The sequence below is a fragment of the Thermobia domestica genome, chromosome 16 (assembly GCF_964235325.1).
Source record: "Thermobia domestica chromosome 16, izTheDome1.hap1.1, whole genome shotgun sequence".
NCBI classification, from domain to species: domain Eukaryota; kingdom Metazoa; phylum Arthropoda; class Insecta; order Zygentoma; family Lepismatidae; genus Thermobia; species Thermobia domestica.
In genome coordinates this window covers 101,566,973-101,591,582 of record NC_137469.1, presented here as the reverse complement: position 1 = coordinate 101,591,582, position 24,610 = coordinate 101,566,973, and the positions used below count along the sequence as shown (strand labels likewise).

General features: G+C 36.2%; 1 protein-coding gene across 9 annotated transcripts in view; it reads left to right on the top strand.

The window, feature by feature from the left end:
* Rfx (regulatory transcription factor Rfx) overlaps positions 1-24,610 on the top strand; it is a 342,716-nt gene that overhangs the window by 246,388 nt on the left and 71,718 nt on the right. For 8 of the 9 annotated variants that reach the window (XM_081742843.1, XM_081742844.1, XM_081742841.1 and 5 more), the window contains one exon: positions 5,638-5,691. The exons of the other annotated variant lie outside the window; for it this stretch is intronic. In XM_081742843.1, coding sequence (XP_081598969.1) covers positions 5,638-5,691 — 54 coding nt within the window. The remainder of the gene's footprint in view (positions 1-5,637; positions 5,692-24,610) is intronic. 9 annotated transcript variants of the gene reach the window in all.

Sequence of the window (24,610 nt, the reverse complement as noted above, 5' to 3'; positions counted from 1 at the left end):
TGGAAATAATCAACAGACTTAAAATAAAATATACCTAACATCTAATTAAAATTGATTTATTTTCACGAACGTTATTATGGATTTTTTTCACATTGTGTATGCACACAAACTTCCAGCTTGGGGTTGAATTAATCCCTCGCCTGCTTTTTTTTTTTTTTTTTCCACGTCGTTCTTAACAGAAATCCTAAACAAAAATGCTATTTGGAAATAATAATAAAAGTACTTTCATTAAAATAGCTTAAATTTTAAGAAAGTTGATAAGACAGATTCAGAAATGCGTTCCGTATCGAATAATAGAAACTTGCTTGAGTAATAGTACCGGTACTTAGGTTTCGAGTCTAAATTTCTCGTTCTTCGAAGTAAGGAAGAATGGCGAATAATGACAAATGACCGATAGTCTGTCGCTGCTAGGTCTGTTGTCAAGATGGCCACAGTGGTGAAGGAGACATGGCATATATGCCGTTCTGAATTCAAATATAATTGAAAGCGACAAAAATAAATGACTCGAATAATGTATCGAACAACAAAAATATGGTAATCGGTGGTGCACCTATCAAATTTTCACGGAAACTCTAAATATCAGGTTGTCTAAAAAATATTGAGCCTTTGGGGGTCAAAATTGAGAAGGTATTTATTCTGCTTTGAAAATTACATCATGAAACCACATATGCACTATTTTTCTCGTCGATTTTCTGCCATTTTTTCCAATAACATCACAATCCCGTCACTATGAAACTTTTATGGTTTCTAGTAAAAAAAAGAAAATGTAACACATTGTTTTTATAGACCTCTTTCGAAAGTAATTTAACTCCATGTTGGGAGTTGTGCAGAGACCAAAACAAGAGATAGTCTGACGGTGCCAGGTCCGAGCTATACACCGGATGCATTAAAACCTCCCAGTCATGTCTTCTCAATTTTTAACGGGTCTGTTGTTGTCAGCGCGGTATATGACACCCTTTCTATTGAGCAGTTCCGCTCGTTTTCCTTGACTTGCTTGGTGCACTCGCGCTAGTTACTCGCAAGTCTATCGTTCTGCCCGGCTGCAGCAGCTCATGATGCACGATGCATTTCTGTATATCCAAAGCAAAGCATAAAATTCTAGGATGTCAGTGTGTTCTTTGCCACCGACTGTGGAGCTTCTCGCTTCGGCCATGATCTTTTTTGTACACTGTTATCGTAGGTTATGCACTTCTCACCACTCATAATCAACCGCTTCAGAAATGGCTCTAGTTCGTTACGTTTTGGTAGAGGTTCTCAGATAGGAATTCAGTCTAAGAAATGTTTTTGAGTCAGATCATGTGGCATCCAAACGTCGACCTTCTTTTCGCAGTTAGCTTTTTTCAAATACTTTAACACTGTTTGGGGATGGATGTTAGATCCTTGGCGATGCCATTAAAGCTTACAGGCCAATCTTTCTGGATTTCTATCAGAATAGCTTCCATTTTTGCTATGATTGGTCACCCACTGCGAGAAGCATCTTGGAATTCGAAATTTCCAGAACGAAAGCAACTGAACCAATTTTTAGCTATTGTTTTTGGTAACGTATCATTTCCATAAATAACACTAGTTTCTTCACCGTCTCTCGCAGCATTTGCGACTTTCCCGAAATACAGTTGTAAAGTGTAGCAGGATTTTGAGGAAAATTTACTCATCTTCACGGCACAATACCTTTATCTGATTTTAAAACACTTTTTGCACATCAACTAACGTCAGCTGTGAGTTTCGAATGACGTTAGATTTGACATAATGCGACTCATACTGAGATTTGGGATATGTAATGTATCATACGTGCCCCATTAAATACCCAATTGGTACTCAGTTACTAGTATTAAGTTCGTTAATAACCAGCAAAACTTGTATCACAGGAGCAACATGAGCGATACGTACACAATGATACGTTATTAGATCATATATCCTCCTTAGGGAGACCATATGTTAACCAGACGCGTTTCAAATAAAATTCTCATCCTTTTTAAATAATAATAAAACACTTTATTAACAAGGTAATATACGAGGCACGTCAAGAAAAAGGGCCGATATTTTTTTTTTTTTAATAATAGGAAAATATGGGAAGAAATTTATTGTGATTGATATAAAAGTACATACCTTAGCTATTTTTCGACGTATTCGCCTTATACCTCCAGACATTTCTGATAGCGTGGTATGAGCTTCTCTGTACCCTCGCTGTGTAAAAAATATACCACCTAAGAATGCTGCCAGTCCAGAACTGATGTCTTGAGGACTTCACTGTTGTTGAAACGCTTCGATGAAAACCACTTTTTCAGGCGAAGAAAAAGAAATAAATTGCGGGTGAAGCTCGTGGCTGTAAGGGGGACGATTGAAAAGTTCACATCAAAATCTTTTGAATTGTTTCAACAGTATGAGCATTTGTGTGTGTGTGCGGACGTTTTCGTTTATCAGAATTCCAGAGCGTAGCATTCCCCTCCGGCAATTTTGGATGGAACGCTGCGGATTATTCACTGTTCGACAATATACATCTGCTGTAATTGAGTTCGTCCTGGTTCCAAGAATTCCTCTACAATAACACCATTTTGGTCCCAAAACACGATTACCATGATTTTGTGAACTGATAGTGTCTCCATTGCATTAACTGCTACTTTGACTCCCAAGTGGCGTTCCAAGCTTCAGCTCCCGAAAAGGGGTCATCTCCATCCTCCTCCCAGCGGGCTAAAGAAAATCACGTGAAGCTGTCATTCTTTGTTCTTTTTGAGCGTTTGTCAGAATTTTTGGCATCCACTTCTCACACAGTTTGTGATAACTCAGTTGTCATTCACTGTTAGATACTTTGTTTCCTCAGACACTTCAGGAAACACTTTGAAAAGTTCAGTTATTTTGAACTGGCGATTGGATCGCACTTTCTCGTTAACGAGTCCCATCAGTTTGTCTCTCTCAACACTAGGCCTTCCCCAACGCTCATCGTGATGAACATTTGAACGCTCGTCCCGAAACTGCACCATTGCTTGACCTTCTCTTCACTTAATACTGTCGGGCCGTAAATGGCACACAATTCCCGATGGATGTCAGCTGGATTTTGTCTTTTGGCGTTCAGAAGTCTCTGATAGATGTCATTTCACATTTGGCGGGATTTTGTTTTGTGGCAGCCATTTCACTTTACTGCTACTCGTATGTACGCAACTCCATTCAGTCGATTCAGTTTCTCGTGCAAGCAAGAATACTAGGGCATACATCTGCGTATGCTGAACTTCATCAGTACTGCTAACCCCGCGTAAAAATGTTATTCTGATCTTTGTAGCATTTTATAAACGCATTGTTTTCAACACTATATATACTCCTGTTGAATTCAAATTAGCAAGAGAGTTGAACGCATTTATAAGCTAGCTTAACTCTTATCTGTAGTTGCCACATAATGGCAGCATCAATTGGTCAACTTGGGTTCGAATTATGACAGTTAAGATTTTCAAGGTAGAACAATTCTTATACACAGACAAAAGGAAAAAATAAAAAATAAATACTTAAAATGAAGAAAAGTGCGAAAATAAAAACAAAAGAATAAAATACGGCTTCACTTGATAACTATACTCTTCCATCATCAATCCATTCCCTTGTTGCCATTAAATAGCCACGGTGGATCAGTAGTAGAGCGTTCACCTCTGGTGCATGGAGTCCTTGGTTCGATCCCAGCTCGCGCCAAGTGAACTTTATGGTGGACAAACACCGTGTGCGTGGGTTTTCTCGGTATTCTCCAGTTTCCTCGCACTCTTTATTCCACCATTTCCTTCATTTTTCATCATCCCCGTCTCCTTTAGCCTAGTCGGCATAACCATGTTACGTAAAACTCAAAAGATGTCATTTCATTTCATTTCCTTTTTGCCGTTAAATTTGAGATACAACACTAGTATAAAAATGCATCATCTAACCCGCACCTAATTAAAGTCAATCTGACAGACCTTAGAAGGAGTTCAAGTACCAGAACTAAAAACCAGTGATACAAAATTCTATCAATAAAAAGAAAAAGAAATAACATTCGAATAAAATACACTACAGGGGCCGTGGTGGCTCAGTGATAGAGCGTTCACCTCTGGTGCTTGGGGTCCCGGGTTCGATCCCAGCCCCCGCCAAGTGAAATTTGTGGTGGACAAACACCGTGTGCGTGGGTTTTCTCGGGGTTCTCCCGTTTCCTCCCACTTTCTTCATTCCACCATTCCATTCATTACTCATCATCACCGTCTCCTTTAGCCCAACCGGCATATCCGTGGAACGTAAAACTCAAAGATTTTTTAAAAATACACTACAGACACTAATGGTATCTTGTGCGCAAAAGGCTCAATACTTTCTAGACTCGCTGATACTTAAATACCCGTAAAATACTATTGGTTACATCCAGTTGTAACTTTGTGTACAAGTAAGAGGAAAAAGATCACTGCTAGCTTGTATATTTTAATATATGTAATATTTTATAAAGGGAGTATAATCACCCACTCTGTAATATGAAACAGTTCACATATAATAGTGTAACAACTTAAGGAACTAAATTGACTCGTGGGTACATATATTAACTTGGACTAACCGTGGTATACGTCCATCATTTAATAACCCGAAATTTTCGTGAACACCTCTATGTACCTCAGCGACGTTTTCTTAAAGTATTGACTGCAAACTTCAACTCACGTCTGATGGTATCAATCGTTGCAGTATGAAAGTATCGAACAAAAACTTTTCTTCGTCACAAGGTATTTGTATGTATAATTTTTATTTGTAGAAGAAATGTTTTTCTTTGGCGCTTTCATATCATAACGATTGATACCATAAGATGTGAGTTGGAAGTTGCAGTCAAATACTGCTGAGCTAAATTTGAGTTCACTTTGAAAATTTCGAATAATTATATGATAGACGTATAACAAGCTTAGTCCAAGTTATTAAATACAAGTACAATAAGAATGTTCAAATGCCTCATTTATATCCCATTGTCAACAGTAAACATGCAGAAAATGAAGTGATATGAAGTTAATATAATTAGGTACTCACACAGAAGTGTTCTCTCTTCAGAAATCTTTTATTCTCAGATTTAGTTTTGGCTAAGCTATGTAGTATTTAAATTTCGTAATATTTTATGTATCCATATTCTTTTAAGTACGATATATTGTTTTGTAAATAGTTATACTCGTGTGGTTTTCCAAAGTAATGGTAAAAGTACATTATTCGTATGTTGGTTGGTGCGCAAGGTAGCTATTTGTAAGATTGAGAAAAAACCTTAATTTGGTATTCTTGTAGAGACAATACTTAGAAAAATCGTGAGCAATGTTATATGTAGTTTAAGTTGAATATTTCGTTACCAAACGAGTAGCACTATTATGGAAAAGGTCAGTTATAATGTAAAGCTAGCTTCTGATGACTTATTCCAATAATCCTTAAATTTTAGCATTGCTTTTTTAAAATTTTATTTTTCGTTAAAAACTTACATGTTGGGTTTGTAAAGACATTAGTAGTTGCTACAGGACATTGCCTGTAGAAGCACGTTATGTAAATTACTTTTTTTCTTTTTATTCTCACATTATTCTTGTTTAATAAGGAATTAAAACTGACATGGGAAGGAGATGCTGCTCTCTCGGTTAATTTCCCACCTAATAAGTGACTTTCTTTTCATGCTTACCGTAGAGGGCAACAGCACTCGGTCGTACACGTCCTTAACTCCAGTTAACCCTGCTGTAGGTAAGAGAGAAGTGATCCATTCTCGATGTATTCTTTTATTTGATCAGTTTGCAACTGGTCCTGCTCTTATTTTCTGTCGCCTTATTTCAAATACTGTCGCTGCAGAATTGTGTAATTTTCGAATCTTAAAGTACAGTAATGGTCAAAACAAAACTAACACCATATTTCCTTCAAGAACATGAACATTGAATACATCATGCTGCGCAGAATCTTCATATTTTCCACTCCAGAAGGAAAAATCGGTGTTTTTTGAGCATAACTGTACTTGTAATTTCGTTATTACACTGTCACATTAGCACTGATTAATTGATTTGCTTGTCACTGTTGTTTTGTATTGATATGTCATTGTAGTTGTTGAAATTTTCACACACAAGCAGTTGTATTAAGAGTCTGTCCAAACATTACGTCAGAGAACCAAGAGAGCACTACGAAGTAGAGTAGGTGATGATTACAGCTGTGGAATGCCATGAACATGATATAACATAGTGTATTTATGTGGTATTTGTCAATTGTAAACATTGTCGCATATAAACAGTCTAACTTATTTTGTAACACTTTTTCGAAATCGACAGTGCTATGTTCTTCATTTTTTTTTTAAATATTATTTACAGTTATTACAAGTAACTAAAATGGCGAGACTTGGACAGGCTCTTAAATCACATAGTTGTTCGTATAAAACGTGTATGTGTCGTAACTAATCACGCGCTTACCTTATTTGCATGTTTCTTTACACAAATAGATTTTCACTGTATTTGTGACACTTCATACTAATAATGTAGCTTCAATTGTGTTTCTAACCATTTGTTTTACGATTGTGGTCTGCAGAGTATGCAGAGTCTGCAGAGTAAATGGCCATGTCGAAATTGATCTAGCACTAGTTGTGGGATTATTTTTAATTTCTTGAATCTTTGTAGTGAGATCCAGTGTTAATTGACGAAGTTCAAAATGGAACGAATTTGTTTATTTACAATGGTTAAATTGATATAACAGCGTGAAGTTTTTTTTTTTTTTTTTTTTTTGTTTTTGTTCTGATTAATTTCAATGTCACTTTTCAGTTTCAAGACAATATAAGTTATGTACTTAAATGGAATCCGAACCACATGTGTACTCCTACCGAAGAACGAGCTTGATTGTCTTGCTCCAAAGGCTATAACTCTTAATATTTAGTCATGAGGAAGGTATAATAGTATTCTTAATCCTTTGTAGATCAGAAATCGAGGATTCTGAATTCCCACTAACCAAAGACTGAATGAAATAAGCACTAAATTGCTAGAATAGGCTACAATTTAGTCGCCTGTGATTAATGTAATTATTGTTTTGAATTTATATTCAGTAGTATTATGTAACACAATAATAAAGTACTTATTTTAAATAGAATTAACATACATCATCTATCCAGCAAAAGAAGCATCTTCTGTTGAGGTTTTACGTATAAACATAGTTGGAACATGTCTGATTTATTTGTTGTCGTTGTGTGTCGAATAAAATTCCGATCTAAATTCGTCGTTTTGCCAAAAGTCATTATATACAGCCAGTGCCGTATTTACGATTTTGTTTCGGGGGGGACTTTGCTAACTTTCATGGGGGGCGCTTTGCCTGAAAATGTGAAAATTCTGCAAGATATTTCATATACTTTACTATAGTAAGTAAGATTTCGGGGGTGAGCTTAAGCCCTGCAGCCCCTTCCCTAAATACGCCACTGTATACAGCATAAACACGTAAAACTTGTGTACTTCACGTAAGAAATTTTTAAGCGACTTCTTCCTCTACTCAGAAGATCAGTTACAAATGAAAATAAGTGCAAATAAGTATCATAGCAGTCCCTACCTTATTTAATTTTTGAGAATAAACCTTTGTTGATTTATATAATAATAATTTTAAACTTGTGTTGAGAATGTTCACAGATTCTCCGAATGCAGTTTTTTTTTCTTTCTTCAATAACACAACTCGGTAGTTACTGCTATCCGACAATAATAGTGTTTCTTCTAAGAGAATCGAATGAACTAGAGATTATGATAACTATTTATGGTTAGTTACGTTCTATTAAAATAATTAAAACTAAAAAAGAGAAAGAGGAGGATTCGGAGATCCGTAACATATATTTAGTTTGCTGCTGACAACATGACCGCTGGGTTAGGGTAAAATAACATTGGATTGTTGCTTTGAAGGAAAAGTTTAGGGGAAAAAATGTCTTAAGACCTAATATGATTTAAATGTTACCCAATGATGAGAAATATCTTATTGATCATATTCGTTGGTAGTGGGAGAATGAGTTTTTAATTTTATTTTTTTAACAATATGTATGCGTGTGTGTGACTGCGTTGTGTCGTTAAAAGTTCCATGTGAGAAATGAGTTCAGAAACGGAGCAGTTTTTATTTTTATGTATTTTTTTAAAAGTATGTTATTTCAGAGATTTGTTGTTTAATGTTCATTTCATACTAACTGACGTGAACATTAATAACTCCTACTGTCTGTTACGCTTCTAAACTCGCTGAATTAAGACAATCAATTTTAAATGTCAGATTAATAAGTCAAGCCCTAATTTACACTTTTCAACAATTTACTGCCATTTTGCTCAATGTTTATGTTTCGTATGTAGTTGCTATAGCAATTTAATTGGGGTTGGTGAAATAAAACGTTGAAAAATTAAAGCCAGAATAAACCGATATTTTGATTGCGAACTGATTGTATGTATGAAACAGTCGTCGTAAATCTCGCTCTCTAACCATGGCAAATGTGATTAAAGCTGAGGACCAGCAGTTAATTCCTGCAGATTTTTTGTCCATAGAAAGCTTTGATGATGAAGGTAACTATAAAACGTGTTCCTCAAATTTGAAAATATTTTCTTACTCATTTGCTTTACGTAGTTCTTATTAAGTGTCTTTTTCAGTACACTCTCCCATCGCTTTTGTTTATTTAAAAAAAAAAAAAAAAACAGTAATAAACCATTAACAGACTAACAATGTGATAAATTGGGAAAGTGGTTCAGATGATACAAAAACTATTAAAAGAAGTAATAGGTGTTTTCAAGACTTTTCATATAGTGGAGAAATCTCAAAACAGTTAAGACGTCAAAAGTTGAGCGTCTATTTTCATTGGCTATAACAAAATCCGTTAGTTCGCATTTTTCAAACTTTTTCAAGTAGGGACCCTTTTCGTTAGTCAGTGAAATGAAAAATGATTGTTTTTTAGTTTAACGTCCCACGAAAGGACCACGATTTCAGAAACGCTGCTTTAGTTTATTTCGTGACATTTAGTAGGTATTATCTGGCTCACTTTCTAATCTTTTGATGTCCTCTATTTTCGTTGTTATTTACTAAAATTATGAAGGTGGTAGGGACTAGTGAAGACTGTCAAGTAGTAGCACTGGGTGGTTTATCTGACAGAATATTTCTTTCAATAGAACAAGTAAGTACTCTTCGAATATGTGGTAAGATTTTATCTATTGTCTCTAGTATATCGAGTCACTTTCACTATTGCAGATATGTTTTCTTCTTCATTCGACGGTTAAATGAATTATTCAGTTAATTTTCGTACTGATTCTGTGAACATTCCTCAGTATTATTCGTAAAAACACCTTTAGAACTATTATTCTGCATTCGCGTAATCTTGTTTTGATGCTTCTATGCAGATAACTCGTTAAATAATGACCCACTGATGATAAAAATTAAATTCTATTTTAGACAGACCCTAAACAAATTATTGAAGTTTTATAGTATATATTTTGAAGTTAGATTATGATTGTGACTCCGGAATAACTATAACTTAATCATAAAATGTCTAGTGTACCGGTATTTGTAAAAGACATAAGTCGTCCTGAAAACTTGAGTCCAGTATGACTAATAGGACATTTTAATGATCGTATACCTGAAAGGCGTAGTAAGATTTGAAATTTTTCTTCAGGATGGCCCGGAAAGTATATCTCAGATAAAGAGGGTACGGTTACTTTCAAATTATTATTATTATTATTATTATTATTATTATTATTATTATTATTATTATTATTATTATTATTATTATTATTATTATTATTATTATTATTATTATGAAATGAAATCTCAGTTTAACCTCCCATGATTATGCCTATTAGGCTAAGGGAGACGGGTGATTAAGGCAAGTGAATGATGATGAAAAAATCGGAGGAATGAGAATGTAGCAGGAAAGGGAATACCTGGAGAAAACTCACGGACACGATGATGTCCGGCACAGATTTACTTGGTCAAAGATTGATCCAGGAACCCCACGTACCAGAGATAAGCGCTTTACCACTGGGCTACCGTCGCCCTCTTATTATTATTAATAGCTAGATAGAAAAGTAAAATTTTCTGTCAGTACTGTCTTTCTCTCTCTCTCTCACTTCTTATGGTGAGTGTCAATGTGCGCCTATCGTCAAGAGATGACACCTCGTTTCTTCTGTCTTCCCATTGTGTTTCTGATGGAGTAACAAAAATTCACAATAATTGAGTCAGATTCAAGAAATGGGTGTTGGAACTTCCGTTTGAAAGCCCGTGCATTCCTTTGGTATTTTGTTCCGCACTTTGTTGAGATAGTGTTTTATTAGCAAAATGTTATCGAGGTGTACATAAAAGTACTCTTGATAGTGATGATACAGATTAATTAAAAAAGGACTATCTCTGAAAATTAATTTCGTTTTTCTTTGGATAAAATATCAACATCCATACCTTGAACTCAATTGAATCATTGTAAATATTGCTGCTCCATTAAAAAAAAAATCAAAACATAGCAAAAGGTGATTTGCAACTGAAACGTCTTTGTAGTTAAGTGTGTGTTTGTGTTCTCGTCTGTCATGTATATGTTTTATTACTTTTAATATTTGGTAAGGCGTTTTAAGTGTCCACCTTCTTTGTAGCGACCTAAAATGTCTGTTGGATGATCAATAAAAATTGAATATATATATCAGACTTACCAACGTACAAAGAGGAAAAAAGCTTAACGTTAGCTTCTGTATATAAGCATTGAAGCTTATATTCGCCAAAACAAGCCGGAAGACCACAATCCGTGAGCAGTCATTAACGTTAAAACACCACTAAACCTTAGGAGCACTATCACAATTACATAACTAGTTAATTTATTTCGTCAATATGGATCTTCACTTTTCTCCTTGCTTATCGTCACCAAATGTGTACGCGGTACAAGAAGGGGAGAATGATTCTCTCTCTTGATAGAGGTTAAAATAAAATAAAATAAAACTTAATAACTTGAACCGAACGACCAATCTTGATCAAATTTTCAACAGATGACGTTCGTGCCTGGGATGGATTTTACCATTTCACTTTGACGGAACAACGTAGGGGATGGGGAGGAAGGAGAGATATACAAAAATCAATAAATATAAAAATAAAAGTGACCATGTTCGTGAGTTAGTAACTCTTGAACCACCCGATCGATCTCAATCAAATTTTCAACATGGATGACGTTCGAGCCTGGAGTTTTTTTTTTTTTTTTTTTTTTTAATATTTTCACTTTGATGGTAGAACCTAGGGGAGGGGGAGGGGAGTTAATATATAAAAATAAATAGAACTTGTGAACCACCCAACCGATCTCGATCAAATTTTCAATATACATGACATTCGGGCCTAGGATAATTTTTTATCATGCTGTGCAACGCAACGTAGGGAGAGGAGAGGAATACATAAAAATCACCGAAAATGACCAATATCAAAGAGCGCTTTAGTAATAGTAGAAACGGAATATATTACTATTTTTCCTTAATTTAACTCCGCGAATTCAAGGTGCGTCTTATATTCGAGGACGTCTTAAATTCGAGTAATTCTTAATTAAAGATATTATTAACGTGTTATTAAAACTACTTTGCAAACCATAAATATTTGTAATTTTGTATCATATTCAATCATTCAGACAACAATAATGTCCTGGGCTTGCGCAGGACGTGCGGGTTTGCTAGTAACACTACCATTATTATTAACATAACATAAACTAAATGAAAATAACACAAAACGTTAGTGGTGATAGATTTATACCTTACTATTCATAAGTATTTTTGGAGCTATTCACTGCTGAAGATAGTATTTTCCAGAACTGTTTTGTGGAAAAATTGGCAGGTGTTTTCAAGTTCATCCGAACATAAATTTCAACCATCACATGTTCCGTTGGTATTCTATCATTTGATCATAAAATTTTCGTTACCTTATACATTCTTCGACATGAGTCTATTACTGACTGGTATAGCGAGAATGTACTGCTTGTTTTGATAAGTTTGGTACAACTGATTTTTCATAATCACACTTCATAATTTACAACAATTATTACTCCTTTCTATCAAGTGTCGAGATTATAGGCTTCAAAACGGAGAAGTCATTGTACAATCCGCGGCAAAAAACCTGCAACATGAGCATATAAGTTCATTGTGAAATGACGAAGTCTTTTGCTCCAAAATAAGTGTGCACGGGAGGAGGCCGAGATTTATCCTGGCGTGATTCGTTCCACTTAGACGTTACGTTCATTCCCTGTGCTGTTAGGTGTAGTTTCCCAATAAACTTACATCCTCATGTTGCAGGTTTTTTGCTGCGGATTGTACAATATATTTTCATCGAAATTAATTTTAACTTTCAGCCTCACTTCTGTCAAATCATTAAATAAAACAGAATTGTTGCCACGTGATAATACAACAATTAAAAAAAATTAAACCTAGCATTATTTACAATAAAAGTATAATCCTTTATAAATAATCAACAATTAAGTACAACATATAAGATACAAATGACTTAAAGAATTGATTATAGGTAATTTAATACATAATTTAGTTCATTATGTATTAAATTTATTTAGTTCGTTGGTCCGTAGACCAGTATGCGCGAAAAGTCATGAGCCAAAATGGAATTTTCTTAGCGCAGCGTAAACTCTGTACGGAAGCTAGCAATTAAAAACTAGAATGAAGGGTTGGATTAAGAAGTAGAATTAGGGATCCAATATATACAAGAATTTAACTGGTATAACTTCATTATATGAATGTTCACTTGTACATTTTAAGTAGCCTTCCTCCAGTATGAGGTACTCCGATTTCCACGTGATAGCATTACATAGTTTCCGTACACCTTCCGTTTAAAAGTGAAAGGAAACGTGTTAGTATTTCTGTTTGTACCTGTTCGATGTAGGCTCTACGTTTAAGACAGTGAGATTAAACCTGGAAATCCAAACATTGTTATGGAGCCGTGGTGACTCAGTGGTAGAGCGTTCACTTCTGGTGCAAGAGGGCCTTGGTTCGATCGCAGCTCGCGCCAAGTGAGCTTTGCGGTGGACAAATACCGTGTGCATGGATTTCTCGGGATTTTCCCGTTTCTTCCCACTTTCTTCATTCCACTATTTCATTCATTTCTCATTATCACTGTCTCCTTTAGCCTAACCGGCATAAGCGTAAAACGTAAAGATTTCATTTTCATTTCATTTCCAAACAGTATTACACAGGCCTCTATGCTTACAAGTTTAAGTTGGGAACAAGTGCTAGTAAAACGAGGAGAATACTGTCCATTATTAGGCAGGAACGAGCGAACAGTATAACGGTAGTTCGATAAATTTAAGCGGATGATGAATACTTCCAGGAAGCACCATCTTGGAGACGTTCACAACCCGTCTTTGTGAGGGGGGGGGGGGAGACCGTTGCGTTATGGCCAATCATGTACAGCACAGGGAGAAACATTCAACTGCAGTGCAGAAAAGTTCATTACTCTACTGCACACCACCACCATTATTGGTTTGCACCACATACCTTATCCTTGTACTCACAAAAGTAGTTTCAGATAACCATCGATCTGTGCAGATACAGCAGTCAATAGATGAAAACCATTCAATAGGTGATTGTTCAGAATTGAAAAAGTAACAATGTGTACTATCTTCAGTAGCTTGCTGTTTCTTACAAGACGTGTCAGTAAAAATTCATTGAATAATTAAATAAAAGTGCAGTAGTAATCTAGAAAAGCTGTTTTCTTGCGCTTCAAATTTATGTTCTTCAGGTGCAGTCTGTTACTGTTATTGTTCTTACAAATGCTTAAAGTTCAGGGATATGACCATTTATATACGCCTAAACAAGATCGTACACTAGATAGTAGTTCTGTAACTTTTTCCTGGCAATAAATATGTGAACCGTAGCAGCAATGTCAAATTCTACATTTTTATACTGTAAGATAGTTGATAAAGACTGTGCTGAAATATACACGTTGTGCTACAAATTCACGACATATTGTAACACTTAATTCAAGCCTCGGATCTTATTACTTATCTTTGTATCATATTACTAAAGTACCATAAAGTAAATATTTTTGCAAACCTTGTATTTACTGATAAAAAATTTAAAGAATTGTGAAGTCAGCTTAAAATTTTGTTTATAGAACTGTAGTGTCATAGCCCCACAATGTGTCATTATTCATGTATATTGCAAAAGTCCCAGAAAGGCCACACAACTTCTCGTCAAAGTCAAAATATGCTAAATAATTTCTCTGTTTGCAGTTGTTGAGTGTCTTATCCGGTATTTCTCCGTGTATAAGATAGGAGAAAAAGTCGACAATATTGATTCTCCTTCTATACTTTCACATCACGCCTAGAAACAGATGTGAAATACCTATCAGGTGTATTGGATCAGCAAATTCCTATTTTTAACACGATTAACCGCTTGTAATGTAAGTGCTGTGATAAGGGGCAAATTAGGGATATATAAAAATTCATAGGTCATAGATTATTATAAAGTCCACTAATCAGAAGAAGAGTGCATTTTAAGATAAGGATTATGTTCATAATCTGTCTGCATCACAATCAATAACACTTGGCGTGCATTCATTATTGTTGAATTCTACTATTTAATATATATATATATATATATATATATATATATATATATATATATATATATATATATAATATTCATCTTTAAATTTAGTACTATAATAAATTCGTTGTAGAAAAGGAGCAATAAGTTTTCATAATGTAAATGAATACGAATTTTATGGCTAGAATTATTCTATGATGAAGCTGCGCTGCCCCCTTCTATTCCTCTACCCCCGTCTCTCTCCCCCTTTGTGTAGGTGTTTCCATGGTTTCACAAATACAAGCTGTGATGCTATGTAAGGTGATTATAGCTAATTAGCTGACTAAGAGACTCAGTTCTCAAGTGGTTAAAATCAATTACAAATATGGAACTCATTTGCCAGAAAAGCATTGTAATTTCCAATAAACCTGTACCTCTCATTTAGAGGTCTCTTAATTCCACTTAAATTGTAACCCATATCGAAAAAAATAATCAGTGTATGTATTTTGACATGTATTCTTTGTTGTTTGGCTTCAATTAGTTTATGATGAAATCAACGTTTTTAGAGGTAATACATGTATTCATAATATAGTATATTCCATTAAACGCAAAAAATCTTGAACGATTATGAGTTTTCACAATTGTCAAGTTAATCACGAAATTTTCGTTTAATCACTTTGCTTTTGTTAGATTGTATGGAGTTGTATAGGGTGGGCAGTGTAAAACTAGCCCCATTGAATTGTAAATCATGTTTACACAGTATTAATTTGTACTAACTTTCACAGTGAAAATTAGTTCTATCAGCAACAAAACACATTTATGCACAGTTTAATAAGTTAAGGTATACCGGTGTGAATTCCACCGGAATAATAGCGTGGATACACGTCCTGATAGTATGTGAATTTCGTTCGTACATTCGTCCTTTCAACATTTCCCATGTCTGCAAGTCTGGTTTCTGCAGCGGCCAAAAGCCTGTGCATCCTGTTCGCTCAACACCGTAACATCTGTCTTCCGAGACGTGTGACAGGTCGCCCCTCCTGCTAGAAGAAGCAGGTATTCACTTTCTTCTCTGAAATGGTGATAAAACTGGTCCGGAAAAGGTCACGTAGACATCTGTGTCGACTATAGGGTCGAAGACTATTGGACCAATAATACCAAGTTATAGGTATTGCCACAAGTTTAGACACCTATCCAGAAAGAAATATAGGAATATAGGAAAAAAAGAAAACACTACTCTCTCTATTGTCTAGGATGTTGCGCATGCACTGCACCAATAGTTATTCAAAGTAATCTCCTGTGGCTTTCATACATGTCTTCCGGCGTGACCAGTCATCAATCGTAGCTTGTATGACACGAAGTCCACTGAACGTTTTAGATGTCCATATTTCGGTATCTTGAAGAGCAGGCATAAGTCTCGAAGATATACCACAATTTGTAATCCGTCGGGATATGAGAATGGTCAGTCTTTGTGGTCATAAACTCGGGAAGTTAATCATTAAACCAATTTTGCACTATGTGCTAGTGGGAAGTCCTGCTAGAACACCCATTGTTCATTCGAAACATGGTCTAGTTAAGATATTTTAGAACTTGCTGTAAGACAGTAATTTTGTACATTTCACAGTTTGTTTTGACTCCTTACCACAAAAATGTACCATGATACGATATACCCAACTGCATCATGACAGATGATGGATGACCCGAGGAACCAACGGACTTCCTTACTGTTGTAGGATACTCCTTGTCATTTTTAGTTTTTCCAGTAATCATACTTCGATAGTCCATGCGATTACGCTGCAAGTGATGGAGAACTCAAGCAGCATCTACAGCCTCTGTGTCTACAGTCACAGTCCACGAGTTATACGACGTGGACTTACGGGGTCGAATTGCACGAGTGAAACTGCTAAGGAACCATAACACTTTTGCATGACCAACGCGGTTCTTCGCGAACATGTAACATGAACACTGATGACTAGAAATATATGATATGGTCGGATGAATCATCGTTCACCTAATTTCAAACCACAGGCCTTGTTTGTGTGTAGCGGACGCCCAAAGAAGCATATAATGTGCAGTGTCTCCGCCCATGATATATTGCGGCTGGTTTACAATACTGTAGGCCGCAATGTCCTGGTTTTTCCTGGTGGTTCTTTTGTTGACGCTTACATATCACAGCACTGTCCGTGATTATGTAGCCATTTTAGTGAGCTATGTGCATCCTATGGTCCAGATTTTGTTTCCGGGCAACGACGCCGTATTCCAGAATTCCCACAGCTGGAGCTGTTTCGGTTTGAGGAACATCGAGATGATGCTGATTACCTCCCCTAGCTCTCCCAGTCACTGAACCTGAGCATAATTTAACTTCAGTGATCCATTTTGGAGACATGAATCCTTCATCGATTTCTGCCTCCACCCTCTGAAAGAACTGAGTAGTGTCTTGCACGAAAAATGGTATATAATTTTCTACATGCTACCGTTCATGATCTGTATAATTCCATTGCACGCAACAGAGCTGTTTTGAGGGCAGAAAGGTTGCTCAACACCATATTAATATGGTAAGTTTTATATATATGATTTTGGTTTTTGCATTGTAATTTAAAGCCACTTTGCTAATATCTTTATTCTGTTTTGGCATGTTGCTTTTTGCAAAGTGTCGTGCATGATTCATATCTAAACTTTATTCTCGTCAAGTCAAGAAGTTCTAAAGAAGTGGCGTTAAATCGGAAAATATTTGTGGCAATATGTATAATATAAAATTCAGCCGAAAATGAAAACTTAATATCTATCAAGTTATTAATTTAAAACGTACCAGGTTGCCTCGTTTTGTTAGAATATCCTTCAGTTTCAGTTAACTGCTTGACAAATGTATTCAAATTTGTCATGTGTACTTTCGATATAACCGTGTGTTCATCGACGATACATTTACTGTACACTTCGATTTTCTGCGAATGCAAACGTTACACGTGTACTGCATGATTTTTGTCTTTTTTAATATCATCTACTTGTGTTTCACTTGCTGTTTCACCTGGCACAATTCTGAAACCATGCAGAAAACGTACACTTTTCTTTTTTTTTAAAGAACAGATAAATGCAATTATTAAACACCCGGTAGTTAATAATTGCGCACCACTCTTTTGCTTTTCTTGTCGTCCGTGGTACAATGAATATGAAGATTAATTTCTCGGGAATGGTCATTTTGATTTAGACAATACCAATCAACGCCTCCAGTAGCAAGCAGCAGCAATGCCATCACTACATACAGTCATTACTTTGTAGAAATTTAGACTTAAATTATTGTAATTTATTAATAATAAATGTGTCGCGATTATATAGGTGTTCAGTGAAGTGTTTCGTCAGTCAGAAAAGGTTTGGAACCACTGCACTAGACGTCTACAGCAACAGTTAATATTTCCCCTGTTTTTGTCTACATGTCTGACGAAACAAATACAACGGAAGGTAACTGGAGAAACTTATCGCGGAAGACTCGATTCTGTTGTATACGAGTGCGGACAATAAAGTAATGAGAATTGTTGGAAAAAAACAACTTTACTTACATTTTTAGCCAACCACAATATGATCATCTTCAAAGTACTCCCCTTGTGCCTGCACACACTTGCTCTACCGGCGTTTCCATTGTTGGTGGCATCTCTGCAAGTCATCTTTTGGGATGCCTGCCAAAGCCCGTGTTACAGCTGTTTGAATGTCTGTTTCTGCTTCAAAATAGTGTCCTTTAAGAACTGCTTTCACCTTTGTGAACAGAAAAAAATCGCACGGAACCATGTCCGGTGAATAAGGGGGATGTGGTAGCACTGTAATGGATTTTGATGCCAAATACTGTCGAACAGACAATGCAGTATGGGCTGGTGCATTATCGTGATGGAGGATCCAGGTGTCAGCAATCTCTGGGCGAACACGACGGACGCATTTTTGAAGTCTTTCGAGAATTTCTATGTAGAAAAGTTGATTTACTGTCTGTTCTGGAGTTACCCACTTTTTATGGACAATTCCCCTGGAGTCAAAAAGGTGCACAAACATGAATTTCACCTTGGACTTCGACATGCGAGTTTTCTTTGGTCGTGGCGAATTTTTCGAACACCATTGCGCACTTTGACGTTCCGTTTCGGGGTCGTATTGAAAACACTAACTTTCATCACCAGTGATAATTCTGTTCAGTAAATCCGGGTTAGATTCCACTTGGTCCAACAAATCAGCGGCCACAATCCTCCGGTAATCTTTTGTTGCTATGTGAGATTTTTCGGAACCCAGTTTGGCGCACACTTTTCGCATTCCCAAATTTGCAGTTAATATCAGACGCACTGTTTCACGATTTATGTTCAGTTCATTCGCAATCATTCTTACGGTTAATCGTGTATCCTCTCGCACAAGCTTCCTCACCCTATCTGTATTCTCTTCCGTTCGTGTTGCTGTAGGTCGCCCACTGCGGTGTTCACCTTCGATTTTTGTTGTGCCTTCCACAAACATTTTTGCCAATGATACACCTGTGCCATTGATAGCACTTAATTTCCAAAGGCCTGCTGAAGCTTCCGGTACGTTACCGCGGCAGTCTCACCAAGTTTCACACAGAAGGAGATTGCGTAGCGGTGCTCAATATTACGTGTTCCCATTGTTGTAACGGGGTCCAACACACGACCGCACTCTTCAACCTCTAACTTCACAATGAATAATATTTCGTAAGTGCCACGTGCTGTACTAGTGGAGCAGGCCCAAGGTCACACGCTGGCGGCGATTTGAGTCTGAAGGGTTGCTAGCATCAGCTGAAAAAAATTCTCATTACTTTATTGTCGGACCTCGTAATATTCAAGACTCATACACTATTTACAAATACATTTCGTTAATACTGCATAATTTTAAAGTTGAGACTTTTATCACCTGAAAATAGCATGTGTGCGAAACCAATAGCTCAAGGAATACGGGAATGCCGAAATTGCTTGACAAAATAAAATATGTCATCACCTACAGGAAAAAGTATTATCACCGGGTCTAAGTGGTGGCTATCAAATATGAAGAATCATCTATATTTCAACTCGTAACATAAATTATTTTCATTCGAATTATGCAAAAAAAAAAAAAAAAATCAAGTGCGTAGATAGATAGGAATGTTACCTTAATTTTAAACGGGATCAGGATAATACGGTTATCACTGGAAAAGTTTGATCGGTATGAAGTGTTTCCAAATTATAAATAGGCGTTCCTTAATCTGAGAACATCATGAGTGATAAGTACTGCATTTTACACTTCATACTTCCTTATATTTAGAAATTGCATATAGAACTATCTTTTGTTCTAATATTTCGAAATTGGTTTATGAGACATAATACCGGTACTCAGAATTGTCAAATATAAGTTCTTCTCTTATTGCTGTTTTTGCAAAATATTTTAACCTGTTTGTATTCACTGGAGCTCTTTGATGTAGCCGAGTTAAATAACACGTATCAGAAGACACTCATGAAACGGGTGCGGTTCATTTCACAATGTGAAATTACGGGAAACTTAAAAACTACGAAAATTCAATACTGAAACAAACTAATCTATAACTTCCGGTTGGAAACATGGATAGGTTAGAGCTGAAACCTGGTCTTTGGACGCTGAATTTAATTTGTAAACACTTCTTTTCTCTCTTGTCCAGTTACTACTATATAGAAATCAGTATTGAAAAAGGAAGTTGTACTAGTTTTTTACTGCTTCTGAAATATATCATAAAAGAATAAGAACTGAAATTATTATTATTATTATTATTATTATTATTATTATTATTATTATTATTATTATTATTATTATTATTTCTTGAGATTCTCAATCCAAATGTAACAACAGTTTGTCGCCACAAGTTACTGCTTTCGCTCAGTGGGAATCAATATTGAAAACGAAAGTGTTAGTGGATTTCTACTACTTTCGTTTTGAATAGAGAGTTAAGAGAGGAGATGGAACTTGTTCTTGGGACACTGAATCAATTCTAAACAATCGTTTTTCGCTAGAAGTTAGACTTCAGCTAGTTCGCGCGGAGCAGTACTAGAAGTAAGTGAAGTAAAACCTAGATAAGATTATAGCTCGCATAGTATAATTTTCTGGATTTGAAGGAATACAGCGCCCGGAAAGTGCATGATGAAATAAAAGCTGTCTTCGACATGATTACTCATGCTGTTTCAGTATTGAGCGATTGAAAAGGAATATCCCGTTTGGCTATTTGTCTCCGAGAAATGACTCAAGAAACTAATCGCCCTTAGTGCGTTTGCACACGGCAACGATAATATCGGTGGAAGCCCCGATAATATCGGTGTCGGTGTCGGCGTACTTTGCACACGTCGCCGACAATATCGGTGGAAGCCCCGACAATATCGTTGCCGGTGATGAGCGAAGTAAGCGACACACACAAAAAAAACTTCTCCATATATGAAAACAAATAAAAAAATAATAATTGGGAAAATTATTTTTTAAACCAAGGGCTACAAAAACTGTTCTGAAGAGGTGGGGAGGACGGTACAAAACAGAAAAAATAGTCCTATGCCTAAACATGTTTCGATTTAACAGTGCCGTTTTAAATAGATGCTGTAAACATGTTATTTTCGTTTCGATGAGAATTGATGCTGCTGTACATTGCAAACTATATTAGTTTTAATTTTTGTTGGAACACTGTTACATATTGTATGTATATTATTTTGTTTTCCATGCAATTAACATTAATGTCATAGTAGATTAAATGATAAGATTCGAATTAGTAATTCTGTTTTACATTGCTCCATACATACACTGGCGCAAATCCCGGGGGGATGAAGGGGACATGTCCCCTCCAATATTGGAACTGGAGAGATTGTCCCCCTAATAATCCGATTTGAAATGTGTTTTTTGGGGAGAGAAATTTGATTGTGTCCGATCGCCAGAAAGGAAAGTGAGATGAAATTAATGTCCACTCAGAATAAGCCTCAAATTTGCCCGCCTCCCAATGTTGAAGACAACTTTGCTCCCCTGATCCTCCACAGCATTGTTTCTCGACTACAGAAATATTTTGAACATCGCTATATATAATATGGGAACGATCTTACCCCCCTCCCCAATGTTGAAGACAGATTTGCGCTGTTGCATACGTACCTGTCGTTTCTCGTTTCTTTTTGTCCATGAACTCAAAATCCTGGGCAAGGCTTGCATAAACTTTTCGCCATGCTTTTTGCTTTTCAATTCTGTCCTTGAAAGAGTCTGTTATCTTATCCCATATGCAAGGTCTACATTCCACAAGTTCAATAAGAGTTAAAATATCGAATGGAAAAATTCCTGCCATCTCTAAAAATCTAAGCAAAACTAGAAAGATACGAATGCAATAATACACAACCTTTTCATTCAGTCACTGTAGCTAAACTGCAGAATGCTGTCAGGGGGTCGATCCCGGTACAAAGGGGAGAGGGAAAACTTGGATACATAGCTTTGGTCTTCGTTTTCAATTGCCATTCCACAAATTATTTTTAAAAAGGGGGAATTTGGGAAAGTTTTGGAAATGAGAGAAAAATCTGCAACGAGCGAAGCATGAAGTCACATCCCTATTGTTGAGATCACAATCAAGAAAATGCCAGATGAGTAACTTGTCCTTGGAGCTTTGGAAAGAGTTTGATTGTGCTGGTTTCGTTTCAAAATAATGATAATTCTACTATTACTTGTCAACAAATATTCTATTCAATCATTGCTTATTGAGTGGAACCGGGAAAAGTGATCTGCACACAATTCTGATGAAAATAAAAGTAATAATAATCAGGATTTTTCCATATGCTTATGTTCACAGTGTATCAAACTTTGAAAATTACGCTTAAATTAATTTCCAGAATGTATTAAAATTTAAAAGCATTAATAGATTAAAAAATATACCATCAAAGAGTGTGTGTGTGAGAGAGAAAGAACAAAAATAAAAAAAGGAGTGGAAAATAATCAAGAAATTGGTTATCTAAATTTCCTATATTCTATTTGATAATAACTATTTAGAGGGAAACCAGTACTCTTCAGACTTTCCACATTTTATATTTATTTAATAAAGGGAATTAGCTACTCCAAAACAGAGATAATAAAAAAATAATAAGCTATTCCGAAGTTGTTTATAGGACAAGATAATAATAATAATGATAATAATAATAATAATAATAATAATAATAATAATAATAATAATAATAATAATAATAATAATAATAATAATATACAATTGTAATAGAAAAAATGGAAACAACAAAATTCCAAAGACAAGAAACGAAACAAAAATACACAGCGCCTTGTCACTCACTCTCTTCATCTAACCCGCTGGCCGGCCGACATTATCGGTGGCGTGTGCATCCAATCATAAGAAAACATTGCCCCCGACAAAATCGGTGTCGGCGGTACCGCCGACAGTATCGGGGGCTTGGCCGACAGCATCTGCGTGTCGGAGGCTCGGCCGATAATATCGGTGGCGTGTGCAAGCTACGATTTGAATACATTGAAGTCGATTTCACCGCCGACATTATCGGTGCTTCCACCGATATTATCGTTGCCGTGTGCAAACGCACTTACTCACAGATGATGCTGCCATAGTGAAGAAAGTGGACCATTTCATTCTGGAAGACTATCGACTAACCATCCAAATCATTGCGCATAAGACTGGTGATAGTTATGGTAACGGTTAGCAAATCATTCATGATGAACTACACATTTTAAGATGTTAGCACATTGTATTCCAAATTTGGTCACTCTTTGTCATAGAAATAAACATGGAGGGACATTTCGAGACAGATGCTGACTGTAGGAGCAAGATGAAGTTGATTCTTTGGTCATCTGTAACTATGGGCGAGTGATGGGTCCATATTTATCATCCAGAGACTAAAGAGCGAATAGAGCACACCACCATCTCCCCTCCCCCTCTACATGCACCCGTCAAAAAGTCTACGGTGCATAGTCGGTTGGAAAGGTCATGTCGGATTTTTAAACTGTGATGCAACCATCCTCTTGGATCTCTTCAAAAATGGTCAGACCATCATTGGCATGTACTACTGCATCCTTTTTTGAGCAGTTGCACGATCTCATGAAAAAGAAACGTCACGGCATGCTCACCAAAAACGTCCGTTTCCTTGCTGAAGATCATTTGCATATTCATCTCCAACTGCTGCTGTGAAAGCTGGACAATGTGCTCATGAAATATTGCTGCATTCGCATTATTCTCTCCAACTCGTCCTAAGGGACTTTTTCCTGTTCTCGGAGATGAAAAACCCACTGCAATATCGGCACTCAGTGATAGTGGATTTCGATCAGATTCAGATTAAGATTTCTATAATCAAGGCTAGCAAAGTATGAAGAAGCGCTGGGAGAAATCTTGTTTCTCTGGATAGTGACTCTATAGAAAAGACGAAAGTAATAGAATCTGAAACTGACTTTCTGGCCCATTTCCTTTATGTAATAATTAAAATTTTATAATATCCCTCGTAGTTTGGTAACTTTTTGCATAGAAGACGTTTTGGTTTTCATAGAGGTTGGTAATAAAAATACTAATCGAATTGCAAGGGATCAGAATTGAGTGCCCAGTATTTTGTGTCTGCTGCGATGAATCTGTCAAGCCTTCATTACGAGTATATGTATCTAATCACCCTATGTAAGTGAACATTGGATTTTTTTAAAAATAATACATGAACTTACAATAAAAGGTATGTCTGTTCTTCGTATGTCACAGTTCTATTGTATTTGTGAGGTGTAAATTGAAAACGTTGTCTGGTACTGTTTCTCAAATATATGTATATTTCTTGGTGATATGATTAAAATTTTCTATGCGCGCGCAATTAAATTTCCCCTTCTCGCTTGGCTGTAAATTGGAGAAGAAAATTTTTTGTGTGATAGGTTTTTATAACCAGCAATCTGTTGTATCTTCCTATCCCTTTCTACTCTTTCTCTTCATTGTCTGTTTTGCTATAATTATGACATGGTTTTGCACAATTATGAAGCATCCATTAGTAATGAACAACCCAGTACTTGAAGCAAATAGTACCCTTCCCAATTTGGAAGATTAGAGATGTATAGTTGTTCGTAAGCCACTTGAGTGGTTTTTCTCGGGAGCAATTATCATGGAATTATGGTATTTAGATATGATGGGAGCTCATTGTTTTGCGGTGCTGGTTTTCAGC